At 41.2% G+C, this 23,523-nt stretch overlaps 1 protein-coding gene across 17 annotated transcripts in view; it reads right to left on the reverse strand.

The window, feature by feature from the left end:
• Positions 1-1,422: 1,422 nt before the first annotated feature.
• Positions 1,423-23,523, reverse strand: part of c2cd5 (C2 calcium dependent domain containing 5) — a 28,101-nt gene continuing 6,000 nt past the window's right edge. For 2 of the 17 annotated variants that reach the window (XM_050072805.1, XM_050072803.1), the window contains exons 9-29: positions 21,172-21,260; positions 18,331-18,439; positions 13,765-13,879; positions 13,499-13,597; positions 13,260-13,371; positions 13,072-13,151; positions 12,550-12,736; positions 12,299-12,463; positions 10,527-10,571; positions 9,795-9,935; positions 9,644-9,707; positions 9,422-9,483; positions 7,525-7,623; positions 7,310-7,399; positions 7,117-7,192; positions 6,420-6,512; positions 5,879-5,911; positions 5,485-5,616; positions 4,067-4,260; positions 3,319-3,465; positions 1,423-3,180 (exon numbers count right to left, since the gene is read on the reverse strand). In XM_050072805.1, coding sequence (XP_049928762.1) covers positions 3,055-3,180; positions 3,319-3,465; positions 4,067-4,260; positions 5,485-5,616; positions 5,879-5,911; positions 6,420-6,512; positions 7,117-7,192; positions 7,310-7,399; positions 7,525-7,623; positions 9,422-9,483; positions 9,644-9,707; positions 9,795-9,935; positions 10,527-10,571; positions 12,299-12,463; positions 12,550-12,736; positions 13,072-13,151; positions 13,260-13,371; positions 13,499-13,597; positions 13,765-13,879; positions 18,331-18,439; positions 21,172-21,260 — 2,258 coding nt within the window. In that variant the 3' untranslated portion in view covers positions 1,423-3,054. Of the gene's footprint in view, positions 3,181-3,318; positions 3,466-4,066; positions 4,261-5,484; positions 5,617-5,878; positions 5,912-6,419; positions 6,513-7,116; positions 7,193-7,309; positions 7,400-7,524; positions 7,624-9,421; positions 9,484-9,643; positions 9,708-9,794; positions 9,936-10,526; positions 10,572-12,298; positions 12,464-12,549; positions 12,737-13,071; positions 13,152-13,259; positions 13,372-13,498; positions 13,598-13,764; positions 13,880-18,330; positions 18,440-21,171; positions 21,261-21,732; positions 21,955-23,523 lie in introns of all 17 variants that reach the window. The other 15 variants (XM_050072810.1, XM_050072809.1, XM_050072806.1 and 12 more) reach the window with 12 other exon arrangements.

Consider the following 23,523-nt stretch of genomic DNA (forward strand, 5'->3'; position numbering starts at 1 on the left):
GCTGATGAGAAGTTCGCCCGCGCGACCACAGGGTGTCGCTGCAGTTCGCTTGAACGTTATGATGCATTCAGGTTCCATCGGATTAAACAGTGTAGTCTTTAAATGTAGGTGACCCGAAGTCTTGTTAGTTGCAGCCCCACTATATATCAAACATATTGGGTTAATAAGGAGTTTAATAAGTTTCTATTGTATGGTCACTCGTGGTCCATATACAGCTGACATAACATAAATTAACCGACTGTAAAGTTGCACACAGTGATTTAACATTTAGATTTAAGTTTGTTTTAGATTTAGACTTAATATTTAGATTTAATATTTAGGCTCAACATTTAGATTAAGATTGAATAATTAACATTTAGATTAAAATTTAATATTTACATTTAGATGTAATATTTAGACTAAACATTTAGATTTAATTTTTAGACTTAACATTTAGATTAAGATTGAATAAATAACATTTAGATTAAGATTTAATATTTACATTTAGACGTAATATTTAGACTCAACATTAAGATTTAATTTTTAGACTTAACAATTAGATTAAGATTGAATAAATAACATTTAGATAAAGATTTAGTATTTACATTTAGACGTAATATTTGGACTCAACATTTAGATTTAATTTTTAGATTTAATATTTAGACTTAACACAGATGTAATTTTTAGACTCAACATTTAGATTTAATTTTTAGACTTAAGATAGATTTAATGAGATTTAATATTTAGACTAAATATTTACATTTAATATTTAGACTTAACATTTAGATTAAGATTTAATATTTACATTTAGATGTAATATTTAGACTCAACATTTAGATTTAATATTTAGATATAACATTTAGATTAAGATTTAATATTTACTTAACATTTAGATTTAACACATTTAGATGATTTATATATAACATTTAGATTAAGATTTTGTATTTAGACTTAACATTTAGATTAAGATTTAATATTTACTTAACATTTAGATTTAGATTTAACACGTTTAGATGATTTATATATACCATTTAGATTAAGATTTAATGTTTGGACTTAACATTTAGATCTAACAAATTTAGATTTAATTCTTATATTTAACACAGATCAAGATATAATATTCACTTGTAATATTTAGATTTAACATTTACATTTTGATTAAATGTTTAGATTAAGCAGCCATTCTGTTCATTTATTTTTTTTAATATTAAAAGTAATCATGGAAAAGTTCACAAATAATGCTGTAAATCTGGTAAAGGTGATTTAAAAAAAATAATTCACATCACTTCTTTTAAACATTGTAGCTAAATGTAGCGAAATGTTGATGTAAATTTCAGTGTGTGCCACTTTACAATAAGCGCTCCATAGTGAATAGCATAGTATATCAATTTCAACGTCATCCCTGAGATTAAAGAGTACGTTCTCTTGACAAACAGATGCACCTTTGTTTGACTGAGTTTATTGTGCAAGACTTACCAGGCAAGCATACAGATTCATGGCAATAAAAAGTAGGTCTGCATGCTGCTAGTCAGAGAGCCAAAGCATCTAAGTATGTACATTCAAGTTTTAGACACAGACATATGAAACTGATCACACAAATAGATTAGAGTATCAATAATTCTCTAACACAGTGACTCAGAACATCAGGAATTCATTGCACAGGCAAAATAAGCTGTAGTCTTCATAAACTTTACATTACAAAAATACTAAAATCTGATAGAGACCATTTACACTTTATTTTCAGGTGGCACCTACACCAGAAGTTATGTTTTTTTCTCCAGCATTAGACATAAATGTTGGACAGATCAGTAGCAGTAGAAGTATTCAGAACATGTGATGAAGCTTGACAAAAGTGTGTGGAATATGACACTGACAGCATCAACGAGAGGAACTGATCCTGGAGCTGCGAGTGAAGCAAGAGTGGCCTCGGTGCACAAAATTACCTCACTTTATCCTATGAAACATCCCTGGTGCTAAACCCCAAAGGGCCACATTATACCCATCACCATTTGCCCTCTCACTCCTGATGTAAGTGTATAAAAAGCATACACATTTTGACCATTTTTAGATGAAGCAATAAAAATTCTAGTAGTTTTAATTTATAAAATAGTCACTGGAATACACGGTAATGGCTATTTTTAAAGAAAAATCCGTGCGCTACAAAAATCTGTGCATATGCCTGTAATCCTGGCCTGTTTTTTTTAATCATTATTATAGATGACATCATTTTTTGACACTTAATGGAGAAATCTGATTACCTGTAGGATACTGCCTGTGAGCCATACTGAAACAGCGGTTAGGAAGATTATCCATCAACAAAATCTAATTTAGACATTAAAACTGGACATGAAGTATAAAGTAGATATTTATAACCGAATGGCATCACAGGGTCATCTGGGTTGTTTCTAGCATCAACATTTCCATTCTTGTGTGAATTTTCTATTTTGAGCATCAGCACCGGCTTTGCTGAATTCTAAATACTCGCATTGTTTGACACAGTCACCACGTGGCCACTATGAAATGAATAGATGGGCCTTTAATCTGCAAGTTACTCGCAGCAGAGTCAAACACCGAGTGAGAATCTGACTGTTTTTAAATTATCTGGTGGTATGCAACTGTGTCCCTTTTGGCATTGGCCATGTAATGACTCCTCCTGTGAGCTGTGGATGGACAAATTAGTCATAGCTGCCTCGAGCGTCACTTGTGCCCACACACGAAGGCATGGCCGACATACTGTAAAACTTTGGGTGACCCCAATTTGGACGGATTTAATACACAGGCAACATTTAATGCAGAGGGGTCCTTTGGTTGTTTTGAAACACTCAGATTACCCAAAGAGTTATATTAGTGTCTCCTGCACAGATGTTGTCTTTAAACATAAAGAAACATCCTTCCTGCACACCCATATTAATCCAGACTGCATGTTTTTCAGTGTGCATGAGTACTTGTTCTTTATTACCTGTGTCCAAACCTTTGGATCTTTTACAGAGTTTTAAGGCAGACATAAATGACTCATATTTGGACGGCTAGACTCAGAGAGTGTGTTCACTCAGACGGTCTCTGTGTCTCTGTGTGTCACGTAGCCCCGTCTGTTGCACTAGTGCAGGTCTGTCCGATAGTTGTTGCTGAGGAGGTGAGCTCGGGGTCCGTTTCCCTGACGCAGATGACGGCATCGCCACTCACATTAATGAGACACTGAGCCTGGAGGAGGAACAAAGACAGCAAGATTATAACACCACCAATAACTGAGATCAAAGGATGCAGAGATTAGTTTATTGTGTATCATGTATAAATGGACTGTAACAGGTAAATACTTAAAGTGTGTGTGTGAGTGAGTACCTGGTTCTTGTTTGGATTTTCCATTAGCACACACTCTTTCATGCTATAGGACACCACTGCGTTGCCACCCAGGGCTGCTACATGGGCTCGAACCATCGCGAACACCTCTGCTATGAATGAATGGAGGAAGCCACTGACACCGCCTTCCTGTAGAAAACAAACACACATTTCATGTGTACAGCTATGTCTACACAATAACCCAGTGGTTCTCAAACTTTTTCAATCGGTGTACCCCCATTTGAAAAAGAGCCTATATAAAGAGGTACAATACAGCACTGCACCATCAGTGTCTGATTTAATAAACAACAACCTTGAAACTAAAAACATTGGTCTGTCTGGTCGCTTGGGGGGATGATAAGCACAGCTACGCCTGATTGCAAGTCCGTGTGGTAGCAACATGTCAATCACAAGGTAGCCACGCCCCAAAGCATACTGTACTTTATAGTCTGTTTTACTTTATTTTCAAAATTAACATCATGCTGTGTTGAAGACGACTTGAAACTAGCAATTGAGAACATAAACTCATTGAGAAAATGTTACCGAGGTAATACATGAAGGAAGAAGTCGGGTCATTTTTTTATAGTCCTTTTTACAATCAGAATCCTTTTTGCAACCAGTGGAGTCGCCCCCTGCTGGCCGTTAGAAAGAATGCACATTTATAACACTTGAGCAGTTGAGGCTGTTCACTTATTTTGGTCTACACTTTCATATGATTCTTGGGCCTGTGCATGTGTGCTTGCAGTCATACCTCTCGTAATGATGTTGTCTCTCTGATAAAAAACATGTTTATGATCCCAAGGTACTTTATGATGCGTGTCCCAGGGAGGAAGGAGAGCGGCGTCATCTTCACCACGGTGACCGAACTGCCCCCTAACGAGCGGTTGGAGCGCAGCGAGCGGGATCGTCCCTCAGGCACGGGACTCGATCGCTCCAAAGATGAGACTGCAGGTTGAGAGAGAGCAGGCAGAATTCCAAAAGAAGGAGATGTGAAAAGAAAACAAGAGGAGGGGAGGAGGAAAAAAAGAGCAAAGGGAATGGAGATACCAGAAAACACTCAAAATAGTGGAAAAATAAAAGCAGATATGAACTTTAAAGCAGAAAGAAATGTGGAATGTGAAATGTACGTGCAAAAAAATGCAGTCCTGTTAGCGTTTTTCACAGCAGGGGTGACATGTGTGTACTTGTCTGTGAGTATGTCAGTTGTCTGTGTGTGTTAGAGACATGTGTGACTTGACATGCAGTGGTGTGGATGTGTGGTGCCAAGACAATCACTTGGAAAGCGTGTGCTGCCATGCAGATCATGCAGTTGAAGCAAACAGACGAGACAGTTAAACAGTGTCTGCAGACAGACAGACAGACCTGGGCACAGCTGTGTATGTTTTACAAGTGTGAATACAGCATTTGCAGTACAGTGACGTACATGAGAGAATATTTATCTGTTTGCATTTGTGAAAGAGGCTTGAGAAATGGAGACGGACAGAGAGACAGCTATGAGCTGAGCTGAGCTGGGCACATGTACACGAGCCAGAGTGTGAAAGATGCTCCATCGTCTTACTGCAAAATTTTACCTGACGTGGCTTACATCCATCAAACCAGGAACCTTCAGAGCCACATGTTAGATTGCAGTTTACTTACTGTGCACAGGACTGAAAATCATACCAGATCTTGCAGAAAAGCATCCTCACCCACTCCCCCCCCCACCTTGTTCTCACATTGTATGTGTTCAAATTTGTATGCGTACAGCACATCCGCAAATCATGTCACGTCTTCTCGGCTTAAGTACATTCACTAATGCAAATGCAGAGAAAAATCAAAAGAAATTCTTCCAGTAATTGTCATCAAAGTGTGGCAACACATCAAAGCCTTACAGATGTAGACAAGTACAAGCACGCTGATGCAAAAAAATGTGACTTTCTATTAATTTCTCAGCATGGTTGCCGGGGCTACAGGCATTTCAAAGCCAAGCTTCTGATTGTGGATCCCTCTGAGGGGCGGTGCTTCAACGTTCACACTCTAGCTGAAAAAGCTGGTGCTTGATTTACGATGCTCCGCCCCCCAGCGGCATGCATGGAGGGGTGTGTGTGTGTATGCGAGCACGTACGTGTATGCGTGTTTGTGTGTGTGATTGCTCGTGAAACTGTGTTCTGTATTTGTGGGTATGATCACCGGGGTGTGCTAGAGACTGTGTCCTCCTACTTGTCTTAACTGATCCTCGTCTTATGGTGTGAGCTTTCAGCCTAAGCAGCTCTAGCCAGGTGCTGCATCTGTCTGCAAAGGAACCGTAATCAACGGAGGCAGCTGGAGAGAACACACACACACACAAACACACACACACACACAAACACACACACACGCAGCCCACACCCAAACATACACAAACGCAACAACAACGTCAACAAGAGAAAAAAAAGACACAAAAAACGAAAAGAAAAGAACAAAAGTGGATGAGGTTCGGGAGTGGTGCAGGATAACTGTCCGAGACAAAAGGATGAAAAGTCAAAACAGGGCAGTATAGTTGTTTTGGTAGCAGGGAGAGATGGTCGAGGGGAAGGGGGCTCACCTCTGGATGACACGTTGGTACTCTCTGGGACACCTGTCACACACACACACACACACAGACATCAAAGTCTACCTTTGTACTAGGCAGGGAGCGAAAAGAGCTCAGGATCAATCCCTTGCCCTTGCCACAAGGCTTACACAGCATGTGTTACTTAGCTTTCACCTCCCAATCTGTAACGCTCCATCTATAGTCAGTGCTTGCTATAGATGGAGCTAGCTGCTTGCTTTTGTCACTGTTTATTTCATGTGAACAAAAAGTAAGCCATGCTGCTTTAGGAGCATGGCGCCTCATCTAGCCAACGTCACACGGTCATCTAAGTCCACATCAAAACAGAACACACGGGGCTATGACACATCAGCGTTTATTTACCTGGTGAACGAACCATAACCAGCTGATTTTGGCAGAGTTTTGCAGCTGGTGTGAGTAAAGAGACTGTACCTAAAGTTGTTAGCGGAGGAGATGGGCAATGTCTGTTAGTGAAGCAGGGCTGAGGAGGAGGTCGGGGAGGAATAAAAAATAAAAAACATTTTTTAAAGGCTACCTGAGATTTTGGATGATGGCTGAATGTTGGTGGATGACGGGTCTGCACATAACTCCAAGGGAAACTGCAGCTGCTCTTCAGTCTCAATAACTCCTGAAAAGAAGCAGGTAGAATCACTCAGGTGCTATAGCACTCAGGTGCTTTAACAGAAATGATGTTTCTTAAATCTGCTACACTGTTTAGAGTATCGTGGTCTTAAAAGGAGAGTTCTGTTTTCCTGCTTCACTGAGACAAACTCTTAAAAGCCTTTTTAAGTTTCTGCAAGCAGTTTCGTGGTTTGTTAAATATTCATATTAGCCTTATCTCGGCTCCGAAGCTGCATGACTGTGAGATCAAGTAACAGCTCCAGAGATACAGCTTTTAAATTGTCTAAAGATACAGTAGAAGACATCAATAATTGGACAAGCAACAAAGAGGACACATTAAACCCAACTTCTAATTTACCTCCTGTTCACAAGCACCTACAGTGGATGAATATAAATGTAGTTTTATACTATGGTGCAATAAAAATGTATTAAAACCTCAGTGCTATCAAAGATGTGACTCCCTACGTTTGAGCAGAGCTACAACTGAAGCCACAAATCCAGAAACTGAGCAAAGCTATGGTGAAGAAATGAATGACTGCCTGCCTTTGGGGAAGCAGAAAACATTAAAAACTTCCAACAGGATCATAAATAATCTCTTGAACCTAACAGACCTCTGGTGGCGGGCTTGTCTGGCTTTTCCTGAGTCTGGTCTTTGTCAAACGTCATAGCAACCGCTGTCACTGTGACCTGGGAGGCAGACAGACAGAGGTAAAGTAACAGATACAAGAAACACTTTAATCTGATTTATCAGTTCTGATTTTTTTTTGCAGTTTTACAAATCAGAGGGGGCCTGAAACCACTTACCTGTATGAGTTCTTCTTCTGGCACTGCTACAGTAAAGTTGAGGTGACACAAACAGCAGGGGATCATGCAGCGCAACTTGAAGTAAAAACTCTGAAACGATCACAACGAATTGTCTTGTCACTCAAGTACTGTTATAAACAGTATGTAACATGCATATTAGAAGTGATAAACATGGCACCACACACGGTGTGGCTGATCAATAATGGTTTTCTTACCTTTAGCAGATTCTCACACAAGTCAGTGAAGATTTTGTTCAAGCCTTGGTTGGTGAGATTGGCATGACTCAACCTGAAGACCCTCACTGATGTAAACATCTGCAATACAGTAACAAAAACACATAGTATTGATTAACAACAAAGACAAAGGGGCTGAATCTAACTAAAATGGAAGTAGTCTCTGTCTGTCTGTTTTTCTATTTTCTCAGCACCCGTTCATCTGATGAACTTAACCTAAAGGAATGCTGTGTTGAGTGCAAGCTCTTCAGAGCTACACAACATATTTATCAGTAGTGCGTAATGTACACACTGTATAGTGTATGGAGAGTGGACCAAGCTGTTAAATGGCCAAACAGCATGTTGGGTACAGCTCACTCCCCATCGCTTCTTACAGTATAACCCCAACTCCAGAAAAAGTTGGGCCATTGTAAAATGTAAATTAAAACAGAATGCAATGATTTGCAATTTTTTTTGACTTATGTTCAATTGAATAGAGTACAAATATAAGATTTTCAAACTGATGAACTCATTCTCATTCTGAATTGTATGCCTGCGAAATGTTACAAAAAAGTTGGGACAGAGGCAACAAAAGAAAGCTGTGAAATGTAGAAAAAACACTTAACATTCCACAAGTAAACAGGTTAATTGGTTATTGGGCCCGAGCTCATCTAACATGGACTGACACACAGTGGAAAGTGTGCTGTTGTCTGACGACTCCACATTTCAAACTGTTTCTGGAAATCATGGATGTCCTGTCGTCCCGCCTAAAGAGAAAAGGGACCATCCAGATTTTTTTCCAGCTCAAAGTTTAAAAAAAAAAAAACAGCATCTGTGATGGTATCGGGCTGTGTTAGTGCCCATGGAATGGCTAACTTGCATATCTGTAAAGACACAATGAAGACTGAATGGTACATACAAGATTTGGAGCACTATATGCTGCAAACGAGATGGCATCTTTTTCAGGGATGTCCCTGCTTATTCCAGCAACACAATGCTAAATCACTTTCTGCACTCCTTTACAGCGTGGCTTCACAGTAAAAGAGCATGGGTACTAGACTGGCCTCTCTGCAGTCCAGACCTGTCTCGCACTGAAAACGTGTGGCGCATTATGAAGCCCAAAATGCAGCAATGAAGACCCTGGACTGTTGAGCAACTGAAGTCATGTATCAAGCAAGGATGGGAAAGAATTTCTGTTTCAAAACTTTATGAATTAGTGTCCTCAGTTCCCCAACTCTTACTGGATGTTAAAAATATAAAGTTTATGTGTTTGAGTACTAACTCTTGTCTTTGGACTGTGTTCAATTGAATATAGGTCAAAAAGAATTTACATAACATTGTATTCTGTTTTTATGTTTTACACAGCGTCCCAACTTTTTTGGAATTGGGGTTGTGCATTCAAAAACAGATAAAGGAGGAGAGACCAGCGATGTTACATCATAGCACACTCAAACATTTTAAGCATCAGTGATGTAACTTCTGGAGTGAATGCTTTTGTTCCTGGAAAAAGCCTGGTCCCAAATGGCTAGCTGTTAGCAGATGACGCATACAACAAGTTGCTAAGGGACACAACTATGTCATGGCAGGTGTACTGCTTGGGAACCAAGGAAGTGCAGTGCTGAGTGTGAAGTTGTTTGGATGAGAGGTTCTCGAGAAAGCTGCAGCAATACCAGAGGACAAGCAATCTCCCTTTCTGAACAAGAACTGCACTTGTTTCCTAAAGGACAGTAATTTGCTATGATATGTTCAAATTGTAGTTTTGCTGGAAATGTAGATGCATCTACTGATTGAAAAATAGCAAATACGTGCATAAAAAGGCCTCTGAAATTGTGTTTGGTGAAGATAACGGAAGCTTTGGTGTATTTTGTTAAGGAAGTAACACTGTATTATGACGAGTTACCTGAACTCCTGAAGTCCAGTTGTAAATCCCAGGCATGACCTCAGTGTTGCAGCTGTAGAAGCCTAAAAAATTAAAGTGGAAACAGCAACATGGATGATGAAGCAGAGACATAATGACATTAGTTAGAGCCTCAGCCCAATCAGGAGATAACCATTTGTGCTCAGGATGTGCAGTGCATGATGATACACTGTAATGACTGTGGAGTTACTAGATAGAGGATACCTGTGGGGGTTGGAGCATCAGTAAGGAGGGAGTGGATGTCCTCCACAGCATCAGTGTCATCAATCTGTGGGAATGACCGCAAATGGTTACACTTATCCATGGAAATAGTTATCTATATTTGCACATACATGTATTTTTAATTGGTACACACCTCCAGGACAAAGGCATCCTTCTTGCCATGGGAGAGATCCAGTTCTGACAGTTCGTCTGAGCTCTCTGAGTGCGAGCGGAAAAGTCTGGATCGTTGCCTCGGCTCAGGAATCGGGGAACCCACCACTTCCTCTGTCAGCTCCTGTAAGCAAGAGGGACACAAAACCTGAGCAAACGGGAAGGGAAAGTAAACACCAGAGCACCACAGCAGCCCACATCTGCATCGCACATCTGCCCAAACTGTAAAGCTAGTAGAAAGTCTATGTTAATGACACACAACATGCTCACACTCACTCAAGTACCCAATGAGCTGTACCATTGCACACACGCACACACACACACATGGCTGGTGTTAATTTAAATATGGATCTGGAAGAGTAAGAAGTGGTGCGCGCACACACACACACACACACACACACACACACACACACACACACACACACACACACACACACACACACACACACACACACCCCATGAAAACATACACAGGTGAGAGTGTGAATGGGCAGGGTAGATGGCCGTAATACAAGTAGATTAACACAGATTCGAGTCTGCAGTGGGTTGCCCTCGAGTTGACTCTGGAGTGGGTTACACGTCTACTTGCTCCCAAACGTCCCCAGTTAAGAGCAGTTGCATAGTTAAAGTAAAAGTGGTGTAGTATTGTGATTAATAGTGAAATATTTGTCATGCTTTGCTGTGTCTCACAGCTGAAAGTTGCCGTGCTCAGTACCATGTTTATGCCGCAGAACACGTCAGGGTCCAGGGCAAATAATTTCTTTAATGACCAGAGAGAGACAAGAGGGGTAAGTTTATCATGATTCACGAAGAACAGACTATATAAGATGCATGATTACGTACATGATTTTAACACAAGAAACAAGAAAAGAGAGAATTATACTCACAATAATGGAAAAAGATCAGCACGACATGTATATGTTTGTGTACAAAATCATTACGCTTACTATGTAAACTAAAACCTTATTAACTTGATATAACACCCTATGTGACAGGCACAAATCTTAAGTATTTAATAGGGCTGCACAATATAGGGTTCAACCATAAACACATTGTGAAAGACTGCCATATTATACTCATGGGTTTTTTGGGTTAGTTAAAAGAGAAAGTCAGCAAAAACTGCACTTAATTTTTTATTGGTTCCTTTTGTGTTCAGCTTAAAGTTAAATTTGTTTAATACAAAAAAATGTCGGAATTAGGGGCGTGCCTTATCTCGTTCACGATAATACTGGTGTCATTTTTAATATCATATGAAAAATTCATATCCTGATACTCGCAATATTTCGACTTGTTGACATATTGATGTCATGCTGTTACCCATGGCAACAACAAGCATAGCTAGAGGGCGAAATTATTACTGACTCTGCGGTGGTTCCAAAAAGAGGAGCAGCTTCAGTAGTGTGGAATAAACTGTGGTATCCCGAATGTTTTATGAACAGCCCCGGACTTCTCAGACTCTTTTTTAGCGAGTTACCGCTCAGAGGGAACTCCTTCAGCGGCTCCTCTGGCAGCAGCACATCATCTCTCCCTCTCCTTTATCGCCATGCGCACACAGGAGTCGCTGTTGTCGAGTGAGTTTGTCATAAACCTTTGGTAATGTAAACCACCGTGACGCTCGTGGCTCGACAGAAAAAACTACAGATATGTGAATGTGCAATAGTCATCGTAGCATGACAGCCTGTCACAGGTTACAACGTGATGATTAGAGGAGAAATGGGAGAGCATAAACGTCCAAGTGGGAAAAAAAAAAAAAAAAAAAAAACTTAATCATTCAGGATTTTGCTGAAAGAGATGGAAATCGCCTGTTGATTTATATATATAGATCCCATGGTACTTTTTTTTGTATTTGGGAGCTGTTTAAATGTGTAATTCGTGGAGGAGTTTATTTTGTTGTACTACTAATATTGCAGACAGAATCCGAATCTGTCATATCGTCAAGAATATAATTATTGCAAAATACCCTGAAATACTGTGATATTATTTTAGGGCCATATTGCCCACCCCAGTATAGTATATTTTCTAATTCAACAAGCAGTTTGTTGTATTTAAGGAGTATACCAAAAGCAGCAGAAAGGCAGAGCTGAGTAAACTTTACTACCTGTAAATTAATGCAACTATTATTGTCATCATATTGTGCAGCCCTAGTTTTTAATGGCCATAAACTGTAGATATTATTCCGATATCTGACTTGAAAGCCCTATGACGCACGTAAATCAATGATATTCCATGATTTATAAGGGTAAATGCAAAATTCCAAAACATCTGAACCATATTTAAAACATTCTGGTTGAAACATTTGTTCCAAAAGCTTTCTATTTACAATATCTATATTTTGGGATAACACCCACGTGACACTCTGGCTCCTGTTGTGTAGAACACTACTAAGCAGTGAAACTCTGACATACTAGGGGAGAATTTGTAGACCTAAACACAAAGCTTATCTACCATAGATTAATTTACTGTCCATGCATGCGTTGTGCGTCTCACCGGAGGGTTTATTTGGTAGAGCTCTTTGTTCCTAGCTATGGTGTCGTTGATCCTTTTCTGGATGGTAAGGATGTGGTGCTCATTGCTCAGGTCACCAGGAGTCTTCCCCGCAATCTGGATGCCACCTGGTGCCGGCAGGGCTGTCAGGTACACTCCTGTAGCAGACTGAACACACACACACATTTTAAGGACAGTGTTGCAGCAAACACATGTATGGCTGATGAAGTTGTTAACCTAAAATGTTGACGTACAGCCAGACCCAAGAGCATGTTCTCTCCGATACTGATCTGTATGTGTAGGCCAAACAGAGCGTTCATGCTCCGCAGCTTCAGCTTGTTCATCAGCTGCGTGTGCAGCTCGTACTCCATGAAAGGCAGCAGGTTGGAGATGGCCGTCGCGTTCACTTCACCCTGGGCCTTCTTTTTCAGACGACACAGTCTAGAAGACAATTAACACTGGCGTTAACTCACTTTGATCAATGTCTTTGATGTGGGGCTCTATTCTGGGATGTGTGTTGTTACGCCTACAAGGGAAATATTTTCAGATAACACAGGTGTGGTTGCTGAAACAGAGTGACTTTACCCCAGCTTTTTAAAAAAAATCTTCCTTATGCGCTGCATCCACTGCACTAAAACCGCCCTGTATTGATGTATAAATCCTGTTACAGCTATTTGAAATATTGTTATTGGTATTGAACTTTGTGCTGAATTTCTTTATAGTCTGACACGCAGGTTTCTTCTCAGTGTTGGCTGGTTAAATGCGAGGTGTTTTACCTGGCTTGGATAAGGCAGCCCTTCCCAGTGACTGCTGCTTCTGATGGCAGGTCAATTGTTGTGAACAGCACATCAGGAACCTTGAAAAAACACAACAATCACCATGACTTTCTTACACCGGACAACCAAAGACATGTTTAACACATAGGAGTCTTTGATTGATGTAAGCAAGAAAGCATATTTGAGACCTTCTGACGCCTGCAGAGGTAACAGTAGGTGAGCTGCGCGGGAAAGGGCATGTTGATCTCATCATATGGGATGTGGCAGAACCCACAGCTTGGAGGAGACGGCTCATCAAACCTGGCGAACAACACACACCATCTGGTATCAGCCTCCATAGCTCAACCCAAGCTGTGCTGACATAAACTGTACACATACACAAACAGGGATTAGAATCAGTTTGCTCAGTCTCCGAATCATCACAAACCTGTGGTCAGTGAGTCCGATGTCTAGGCAGCCTTCACGCATATACCGAGGATTTAGGATGGCTGCTGTGCCTGATGCTGACAGGATACACACCTCCTCACTGTGTTGAGGGGAGATGGAGAGAAAGAAAAGAAAAGAGGAGGATGAGAACAGGAAATTAAATTGTATGTGTTTAAGACAACTGGTTGATAACATAAACATCAACAGTAGACATATCAGGCAAAAAATAAAATAAAAGGGTAATATTTTTCCATATACACTACGTACCAGATGCTAGTGCTTTCACTGTACCCCACAACAGCGTGGCAACCGAGAGCTTTGGCATGAGATTTGATCTCCTGGCGAATCTCCTCCCACCAGGCGTCGCGAGTCTCTGGCTCATCTGCAAAACACAAAATTCTGAATCAGACGGCTTTCACAAAAAATTCTGATTGGCTGAATTTTCTACCAAAAAACTGAAGTCTAGCTAATGATGAGTTAACACTAAACCTAAGTACCTGTTGTCAGTGTAGCATGATTTTAAAAAAGCCTAACAAGTACAAACACTAACAAATAATCTGACAACTCTGTATCTAATCTGATTGCTTTGATTTACCAGAAAATAAACAGACATCAAACAGTACACTTTGTATTTTCTGATGAATACATGAATTAAATGGTGTATCAAAGCAAGCCAAAACCAACTATCAGTTTGTGAAACAAAGTGACAATGAGAATGGTGACATGAGAGTTTGAGGATGATGATGAAGGCAAGTCAGTGGTTAGGTTACTCATGTGTGTTTTCACTGGCTTTCCTTATATGCACAGTATCTAAAAACGGATTGTCTCTCTCTTTTCTCTACGTCTCCTTTCAGTCAGTCGCACTAACAGAAAGGACACAGGTGAGAGATACAGTCACCAGCCAACTGTGGTGGTCTGACAACAGAAAGAAAATCTTACTGGCTAGTAAAAATGGAATTACATCAAAGACTCTGTGGCTGATGTGCTTAAAGTGGTTCCTACGCTGGTTACAAAGGATTTAAATTTAAAGGGATTGAGCCTTCATCATACTTAGGCTAAACCATGGGTGTGTTTCAATAGTCTCATGAGGCTTTGCTCCAATACCACCTCTGCTTTATCAACATTGTTCACAAGAGCCTAATCGTTGCCAGGTGTGAGTTTAATCTCACTCATCTGTGGATCACCGAACAAATATCACATGAGGGAAGCTACATTAGAGTATTGAGCCGCACCCCATGACTCCCTGAAAGGGCCACATGCTGACGGAGCGCCCCCCAAAAAAGAGAGAAACTTCTGGGTGAGACGGGGGGACAAATGAATGAGGGGAAAAATAAAGGGAGATCAACTGAAGAAATGAAGAATAATGACTGATGGCCAGGCATCAGGCCCACAAGGTGGATTCCTTTGAACCAGAAGCAGCATGTAACACAGGCACAGGCTCACCAACGTGCACGCTCATGACCATGTGCACGCTCATGGGCAGAGAAGGGCCATATTCATTCACCAGAGTCCATCAAATCTAGTCTAGTTTTTTAAAGTTAGAGAATACTGAGTGATATCATACTTCCACCATTCCCCAAGCCCCTATCTTTCCCTCCATCCCCCTCATACATCCCAAATCCACTTTTTAATTTTCCTCAACTGCCACCCGTCAAATCAATCTGCCTTCCATGCATCCATCCATCCCTCCTTCTCTCGCTCTCTCTCTCTCGTTCTCTCAGTATGAATACGGCCCAGTGAGTTAGGGATGCACATGCCCGGTCAGTGGCTCTTAGTCACAGAGTAAACCTCCTAAACCTCCTCTGGTCTAGACAGGTTTGACCACAATGCTGATTCAGGAAGCGTTAGAACAGCGCTGGGACAACGTTAGGGAAGAGCTGCAGCTCTTCTGTGCAGCGGGATGAGCTGGGTAGGGGGGGGGAGGCCAGGCCAGGCTGGATGGGGTGGGGTGGGGACACAGCGCATGCTCAACTCAGCTCAGCACACACTCACACAGATTAGAGAGAGGAGAATGGCAGCTCACTGAATTCATCAAATTTTCAGCGATACACTATCCAGCTAATGTTGAATTTGTTTGTGGATATTTAGGCTTGGTGGTCCATGTTGGTTAAATGTCAGTGTTGAGTGCATGCTAAGCTAAGAGGGCACAATCTTTACTTCACTGAGCTGCCATCGCTCCTGTGGGTGAGAGCAGTAAAAGGGGGGAAATACCTGCAGTGACACTATTCCAGTCTAGCAGTTTGTATGAGCGCGTGTTACCCAAGGCTGGGCCAGAACACACCGTTAGTACAGAAAAGAGAGAAAAAGAAAAGAAGAGACAGTCTAACAAACAAGCACAGCACAACGGCAGCACTCCACAGTCACTATGCAAAGACAGACAGCACTTCACAGTCACTATGCAAAGACAAACTATGTTCAGGCCTACTAACACAATCTCGAAAGAAGAAGACTGACGAGGAAAAGAGGAGAAAAGAGATGAGTAAAAGCTACAGGTCTAGCCAAATATTTTAAAAAGGTTAAAGGAGAAGCTACGTAATACAAAAAGGAGCATGCAGTAGCAGTCTGATTCTTGTATACTTTCCGAATTTAAAAAGATGCCCTGTGGAGTTTTCTTGTAAACAGACACTCATCTTTCTGTTAAACCCATATGGAGAAGCAGCATTGAGGATGTACTGTATGTAATGTATTGCACATGCCACCAGAGGTCAGTCTCTGCTGGTGGAAAAGGCTGAGCGGGCAAACATGGTGGCGGCCAATGGTTGGGATAACGTTACAGGACTCGAACAACCGGCTAGCATTGGCAGAGAGAGACCACTAGAGAAACAGCATATACTCACATCAAAATTGGTGATATATAGGGGTGGGGGAAAAATCGTTACAACATAGTATCGCAGTAGTTTTATGTGGCAATATCATATCAATGCATGGACAGCAGGTATCTTTTTTTTGATTATATAACATTAATATTTCAATTATATATTAAACTTTTGGTAGCCTACCAGAACGATAAAATCAATTGCTTTTTTCAGTCCACTAGATACAGTTTGCTGAAAGTGAGATGAAAAGACTGAAATCTTAAAACAGATGTTGACGAAATTTTCCTTTGAGGACATAATTAGCAGTACAAAAAAGTAATAAATTGCAATACACAGCATATCGCAACACAGTTAAAAATCGCAGTAATATTGTAACATGACTTAAGTATCATAATAATATCGTATCGTGGTGATTCCCACCTTGGTGACTGCTGGAACAGTGGACGAACTATAATAACTATATACTGAATACCCCACTGAAATCTCAGAAAGGTATGAAAAAACAGTTGCAGTCCAAGCCTTACTGCAATTATGTTTGGTCAATATTGAGATCACGATTAGTTAACATATTGCCTCTTGACAAAAGGCTCCTTATCCATTATCTTGGCTCTAGTCAACGAAACATGCCATAGCCTAAAATTTGATTAAGTGCCCAGCCCTATATTGTGTGTATCTCTGAGGTCTAACAAACCTTCTTCATAAAAGCCGATGTTTTATTTTAAATCTTTGCACGCTGCCCCCACCACTGGTCGGTGTATCACATCGTCAGCCCTGTTGTTAATGTGCGTCCTTGTGCACAATACAAAGAACACAGATCGCACTTATAAATCATAGCTCCATATTGGTCGAAAACTCCACAGGGAACCTTTAATGTTGCTCTATAGTGGATATAGTCAAGGCATAGCTACAGTGAACAGGGCCCTTTTCAGAATGGTTTCCAAGTAAAACCTGCAAATTCAGTCAGGGAAGGCTTACACTAGTTTAGAGAGGAATACTGTAGGTTTAATCATTGAATGCCTAGACCTGTTTGCAGATTGTTAGTAAACTCTTTTTAGGGTAGCTTATTTTGGTCCACCTCTGAAAAGAACCCTGCTGATCCTAACCCAGCCAACATTTATCAGCACTACCCTCTTCCTAAATTCTCAGAAATCCTTGATCCAGAGTAGTCAAAGACCATTAAAATGAACAAAAGGAAAATTACTAAGGGTGCAGAGTGGACTCCGATTGTCCAACACCTTCAATGAGCAAGTGTCTTATTGTCATTGATATTAAACTTATTTAAAAAGTCTACAAAATACAGGAGAACACAAAGGATTTTGACACAGAGATAAGAAGCCTATTTGAAAATTCAAGAGCATATAAAAACACCACAGTAGCTCACCACAGTGCCACCTGCAGCCAACAACACTAGACAACAGAAGCAGCAGGCAACAGACTGGAGCCATGCACCACAATTGCACCTCACCTCCAGGGGGCAGCACCACAGCACACAATTACACAGCGACCAGAGCACACACACACACACACACACACACACACACACACACACACACACGCACACACGCACACACGCACACACAGCCATCACATGACCGGCACAGACTACACATTACACAAAGCCAGTCAGTCAAACCACAAGGTGAAAGTTGCCCCTATCCAAGAAACTTTTTGACACAGCTGATGATAGCCTATGCTGACGTTGTTTCCATAAAAATGCTACAAAGCTGCAGCCTATACTGTAAGTGTGACCAGGAACAGCTTTCACCTGCTTTAGGACTCGTACATAACTCAAGTCTTTCAACATAATTTCTCTAAACAATCAAACAGATTGGACCATACACGGGAAAACTGTTTAACACAAGAAGGATCATGGGCAGCATTAACTAACAGCCCAGGTGCAGCAAGACCGAACACTCACACGATACTGTAGGTCAATGGAGGAGCTCACTCATATCGTTTCACAGGACAGTGGACGAGCTACATTAAGACGTCGTGTGTTTGTGTGCGCTGCACTCACCAGGGTTGTGTATACGGTCCAGTAGTTTGACAGAGCGGGCGCTGACAACTCCACCGACGTGAACCAGAAAACCAGGTGGGAAAGACGTCAAGGTGAAGAAGGGGAACTCCTGGAGATAGAAAACAGTCGAGTCACTTGTGGTAGGGGAAAAAACACTCTGGATTGTGCCAATGTTTTCTTCCTTATTATTGTCAGTGACTGCTCCTTGATTCTTTTAAGGTGTTTTTTTATGACTTAAGGTTCAAATATTACTTTTTGTTGACAGTTTTTCATGTCCCTTTTGGCTGGGTGGAGTAAAAAATGTAAAATGTTATTTCAAGATCTACAGACAGTATATGCTTTTTTTTAGGCCTTTAGCAACAACAGAATTCTCATCAGGCTTGTGCGGTATCTAGTTTTTCATACCTTCATACCTTCTAATATTTCGCTGGGGTGAATGGGGGGAAAAAAAAAAAAAAAAAAGGGTGCTGGTGATAGAAGTTATTGTAGTATGTATGACATAATGTTGCCTACAATGCTGTGTGTCTGATACACACTTAGACTATTTAGACAAGTCTTGCTGGGTTGAAATACTTACAGCCCGTAGAATAATGCATAAATAGGAAATAAGCACTAGTCTTACATAGATTCAGCAGATACCGACACATCAGTGGGCTGAATAGAAATCACGAGCAGGTGGTGGCATATTGGCAGTTATATAATTTCAGGTGGCTACTCATAACTCTTCTGGGGCAAATAGTTCGCACAGCTTTGCCTGTGTATATTGGCTCAACTTAATCATCAGAAAAAAAAATCCATAATACTCTCAAACAGGGGCAGATGCATTTTCTTTTTGTCTTGTCCTATGGAGTTATCCTCACACACGCAGTTACTATCTTTCTTAGCTCAGCTGCCTGTTTCGCCTGAGGAGGCTGACCTCTGGTGGTGCCTGCTGTGTACTACAACACCTTAATACAGCATCTCCATGTCAGTTTAATAGAAAGACGAGCATATGCATTTTTGACACCGTTGAAGATCATACCTTCAGGATTTCTAAATACACTGGTATACTATAATATCTTGATACCGCCCAAGCCTAATTCTAATAACTAATTATCTAATGTTTTAATAGTGGCTAGAGGCACATGAATAAATATCTTCGAAAAGTGTTCAAAACTCAGGTCTTAGATCAATACATTTAGAAGTACTGTATCTTTAACTGATGTGTATAGATTTGGGTGATCATATTGTTACTGTTATACAAGGAAAAGTGCCGACATGCAGTAAGGATTGAGTGTGATGGTGCCCCCCCATGCAAGGTTTATCCCTGAGGAGTCCCCACTCACTCCATTCCAGCCTACACTTGTAGACATAAACTTGAGAGCATTTCAAATAGATCTGGAAGTGATTGAGAAAATTTATTTTAAATAAAGCCTACATATTTGTGATTCATTCAATCCTTTCAAATCTATATAAATGCATTCATTGGGTTTGGAGTTGAAAGTGAAGAACACACACACACACACACACACACACACACACACACAAACACACAAGGTCCTGGCTGAGGATCAGGACTCTGTTTTACATGCTTCTCTGTCCATTAGCTTAACAGCTCGTACCTTCTTCCAGTCAAATAATGTGAAAGCAAATCCATGCAGTCACTCACAAGAAGAGCTGGAACAACTTGGACTACCTGGTTAGCATCTTGTTATTCATCCTAGGTTAAAGTGATGACCAAGGTTTACAGAAAATCTGAGGGACGTTGTGATTTCCAACCATGCAGGTTTATGTGATGAATGACTTTCGTGGGAGAAAAAAAAAAAAATCAGGTGGGACTACCAAGACGTTTCTTTCTTGTCCAGTACTCCAGCAAGGAAGATAGCTACTAATTCGACTGACAGCTCCTCCCACTCAGAGCAAGGAGGCAAGAATGAGGTGATGAGGTGAGCGTGCTCATTCCCGTTGTTGACACAGGAAAACCAGATCAGACTCGGGAAAAGAAGTCAGAGAGGAGGGAGGTGTTTGACATGAGTATCCAGAAGGCACACACACACACAGTCACACATCCCTTCAAACTTGAAGGGAACACAACTCCAAGCCTCCGGCCCTCCGCCTAACATGTCTGTGAATCTTTTACAGTGCGGTGGGTGCTGAGCAAACACACAAGCGGGAGTCACACAAGGACCCGCTGCCATGTTGCTCAACCCAGCCTGCCCCTCTGAGATCTACAAACAGCAAAGGAGGGACGGGTTAGGAGTTGATTCAGACTTGGTGGTGGCCCCCAGCTGGTCAGGGTGTTAGGGTAAAGGTGGAGAGTGAGAAAGAGTGTGTCACACTGATGGGACATACCCTGGCGTTTAACAATAACCCAGAGGAGGACGCTCCCTGAGTAGCACAAATGGTCAAGAGGACAGAGAAAGGGAACATTACTTGCTCTTACACAGACCCACTCCCCATCAAACACTTAAGTGTAAATTAGTGATCTTTCACAAAGAATGCAGCTGTGTGGAAAGAAGTGTGCAACACAGAATAACAGTCTGATCCTACGTGCAGACATGTGAGGCTGATACGAAATGCAAACAGGACATCAACTGTCAAAAATGCCACGCCTAGCTCGCTGCTTTAACTTGTGTTGCTGCTTGAGGCTTTAAAAAAAGTGTTATATATTTTTTTCTACTGTATTCCACCGCAGTTATGTAGCCAGTCAATCAAGGTACAGCCTGAAACAGAACACCGTGAATGTGTATGTGAAATTCAGTGAAACTGAACACTTGTGTTTTGCAGTACATGTCGGTCTCAAATGTCTGCGTGAGTCGGTAAATACATGTATGAGCGTATGTGAGTGTTGAGTAATCGTACCCTCTGCTCAAGAGCCGTCTGCGTTTGCTGTCTGAGTAGGGTCTTCAGAGGCCCTGCCTCCTTCCCGGCGCTGCCCCCACTGCCCATTCCTGATCACAGAGGAGAGACATTTCGTCACTTTCGACACACAGGTCACTGGACCTAAGAGCCAAACTGTGAGTTGATTATTACATTGCAGTATTAATGTTATTATGGCAAACCAAGTGAGCAACGGCTGAAATTGAGAACCTGCTTCTTCCTCATGCTAAGACTAGCCTACCATTAACATTTTCTCTTATTCAGGCATAAGTACTGGACCTAGAGTAAGGTTTGGGTATGCCTGAAAAGCACAGCAACCCACATGCTGGGGTAGGAGAATCCAGAGTAGGACTATTGGTCAGTGGTGTTGTTACACAATGTGCTCTGGGCAGTCACACCATGCATGTTGAGTTATTTGTTTCAGATAACACCATTCAAGTCAGTCTGAACAGTCCTGCTGGTGACTCCATATACAAGAGAGGCGCCAACGCTACACTGTTGTAAGGTTCTGTTATTTAATGATACACAGCAGTCCTACTATACCAGAGGAGGCTGCCAGCAACAGGTCCTCAGTGAAGGACACACTCTTTCTCAGCAAGGCAGAGTCTGAGTGGTTGGTGAAGGGAGGGGGCAGGGTGGTGGCTCTGGGGGCAGAGCCGTGAACACAGCCTGCTGAGTCAGTACCAGGAAGGGACAGATTGTCTGCAGAGAGGGTGGGGGAGCTGGGGCAGAGGAAGATCCCAGGCCTGCGTCTCACTTGCTCCACTATCCAGTGATAAAAAAAAGATGGAGGGTGCACAGAAAAACACAGATATATTGAGAATGGACAGGCAGAGCAATGAGAGTGGTCAGAAGCACAACAACGAGGAGAGGGAGAAGGATGTGACGGGGAGGAAGTGGACAGTGGCATAGAGAAAGAATAGCCTGATAATCAGATTAAATTCGCATTTTGTTTCACTTCATTTATTGAGCATGAAACTGCTCTCATGTTAGCTGCTTTCTTGTTGATGTTGGTGTTTTGTTTTTGCTCTAACCACTGACTGACCTAATCATCTCTGATCACTGGAGTGAGTAATGTATCAATCCCACTTACGTCATGTTTAGTTTGCATGGAGGCTGTGGTGGTAACTTCAAGGTCCAGTGTGAAGGATTTAGGGGGATATATTCACAGAAATGGAATATATATTGTTGTATATTGTTTTTACCTAAAACTAAGAATCATTCTGGTTTTCGTTACCTGAATGAGCAGTTTATATCTACATACAGGGCAGGTTCTTTTCCAAGAAGTCAACCACATTGTTCTACAGTAGCCCAGAACAGACAAATTAAATCCTGACTCTAGATGCAGCTATTTGCATTTTCACATTAACCATCATAGTTCTCCTACATGCATGGCACTGGGGTAAAGTTTCAGTTGGTTGCAATCTGCAACCTCACCACTAGATGCCACTAAATTGTACACACCAGGCCTTTTTCAGGACAAATTAAGAAATTTTAGAGTGAAGAGTAGTTATTACTGCCATCTCTCAAACTACTTGCAATGGCCTGATGCCAATAAAGCCTCCGCGGGCAATGTTCATTATTCAGAAGGTTCTGGTGTAGCCAGCAAATATCCAGGCCAAAACTTCCCTCTCTCTGCACTAGTCATTGTTTACAGTTTGATTTGCAACTTGAGAAAGGTCCAGACAAAATTTCAGCTACTTTGTATGAAGAGATCCCTGCATATGAATGCAGATAAATAAGAGAAGCCTAATAAAAAGACAATTTGTCGCCAGACAATAGCTGATGGTTTCCAACATTGGATTTTGGCTGATGTGTACTGCTTCTTTTGCTCTCCACACGGACTATTAAACTGTATGAAAACAAAACCAGGTCAAACATGACTGGGCAATACTTTTCAGACTACAAACAGAAAGCAGAACGCTTCCAATACCAAAATCTTGTCCTGTTGCCTTCAGATTTCACATATGTAAAAATATCTGTTTATAAAGATTATTATTTTTATTAGTCAACTTACAATGACCTGTACAACTGCTTCTATCTCATCCATGTTTGCAGCTATTTTTAATGAATGAAGCTAGCAAGCTGTGCAAAAATAACACCTTAATAGTTTTGATTGATTGATTGTTTCTCCGAATAGTGTGAAAATATCAGTGGGCACAACACCAGACTCATTTGAATTGCAGGACAAATTGGAGATGTGGAAGTTAATTCAGAGGTTTGGACTGAGCTATAGAAAAGAAGTATGCAAAGTATATGGAGGGCATGTTACCACAACTGAGTGAGAGAAGGAAAAGGAGCAAAAATGGAAGCATGAAAGCAGAATATCAGAAA

This window comes from Epinephelus moara, chromosome 20 (genome assembly GCF_006386435.1).
Source record: "Epinephelus moara isolate mb chromosome 20, YSFRI_EMoa_1.0, whole genome shotgun sequence".
Classification (NCBI taxonomy): Eukaryota; Metazoa; Chordata; class Actinopteri; order Perciformes; family Serranidae; genus Epinephelus; species Epinephelus moara.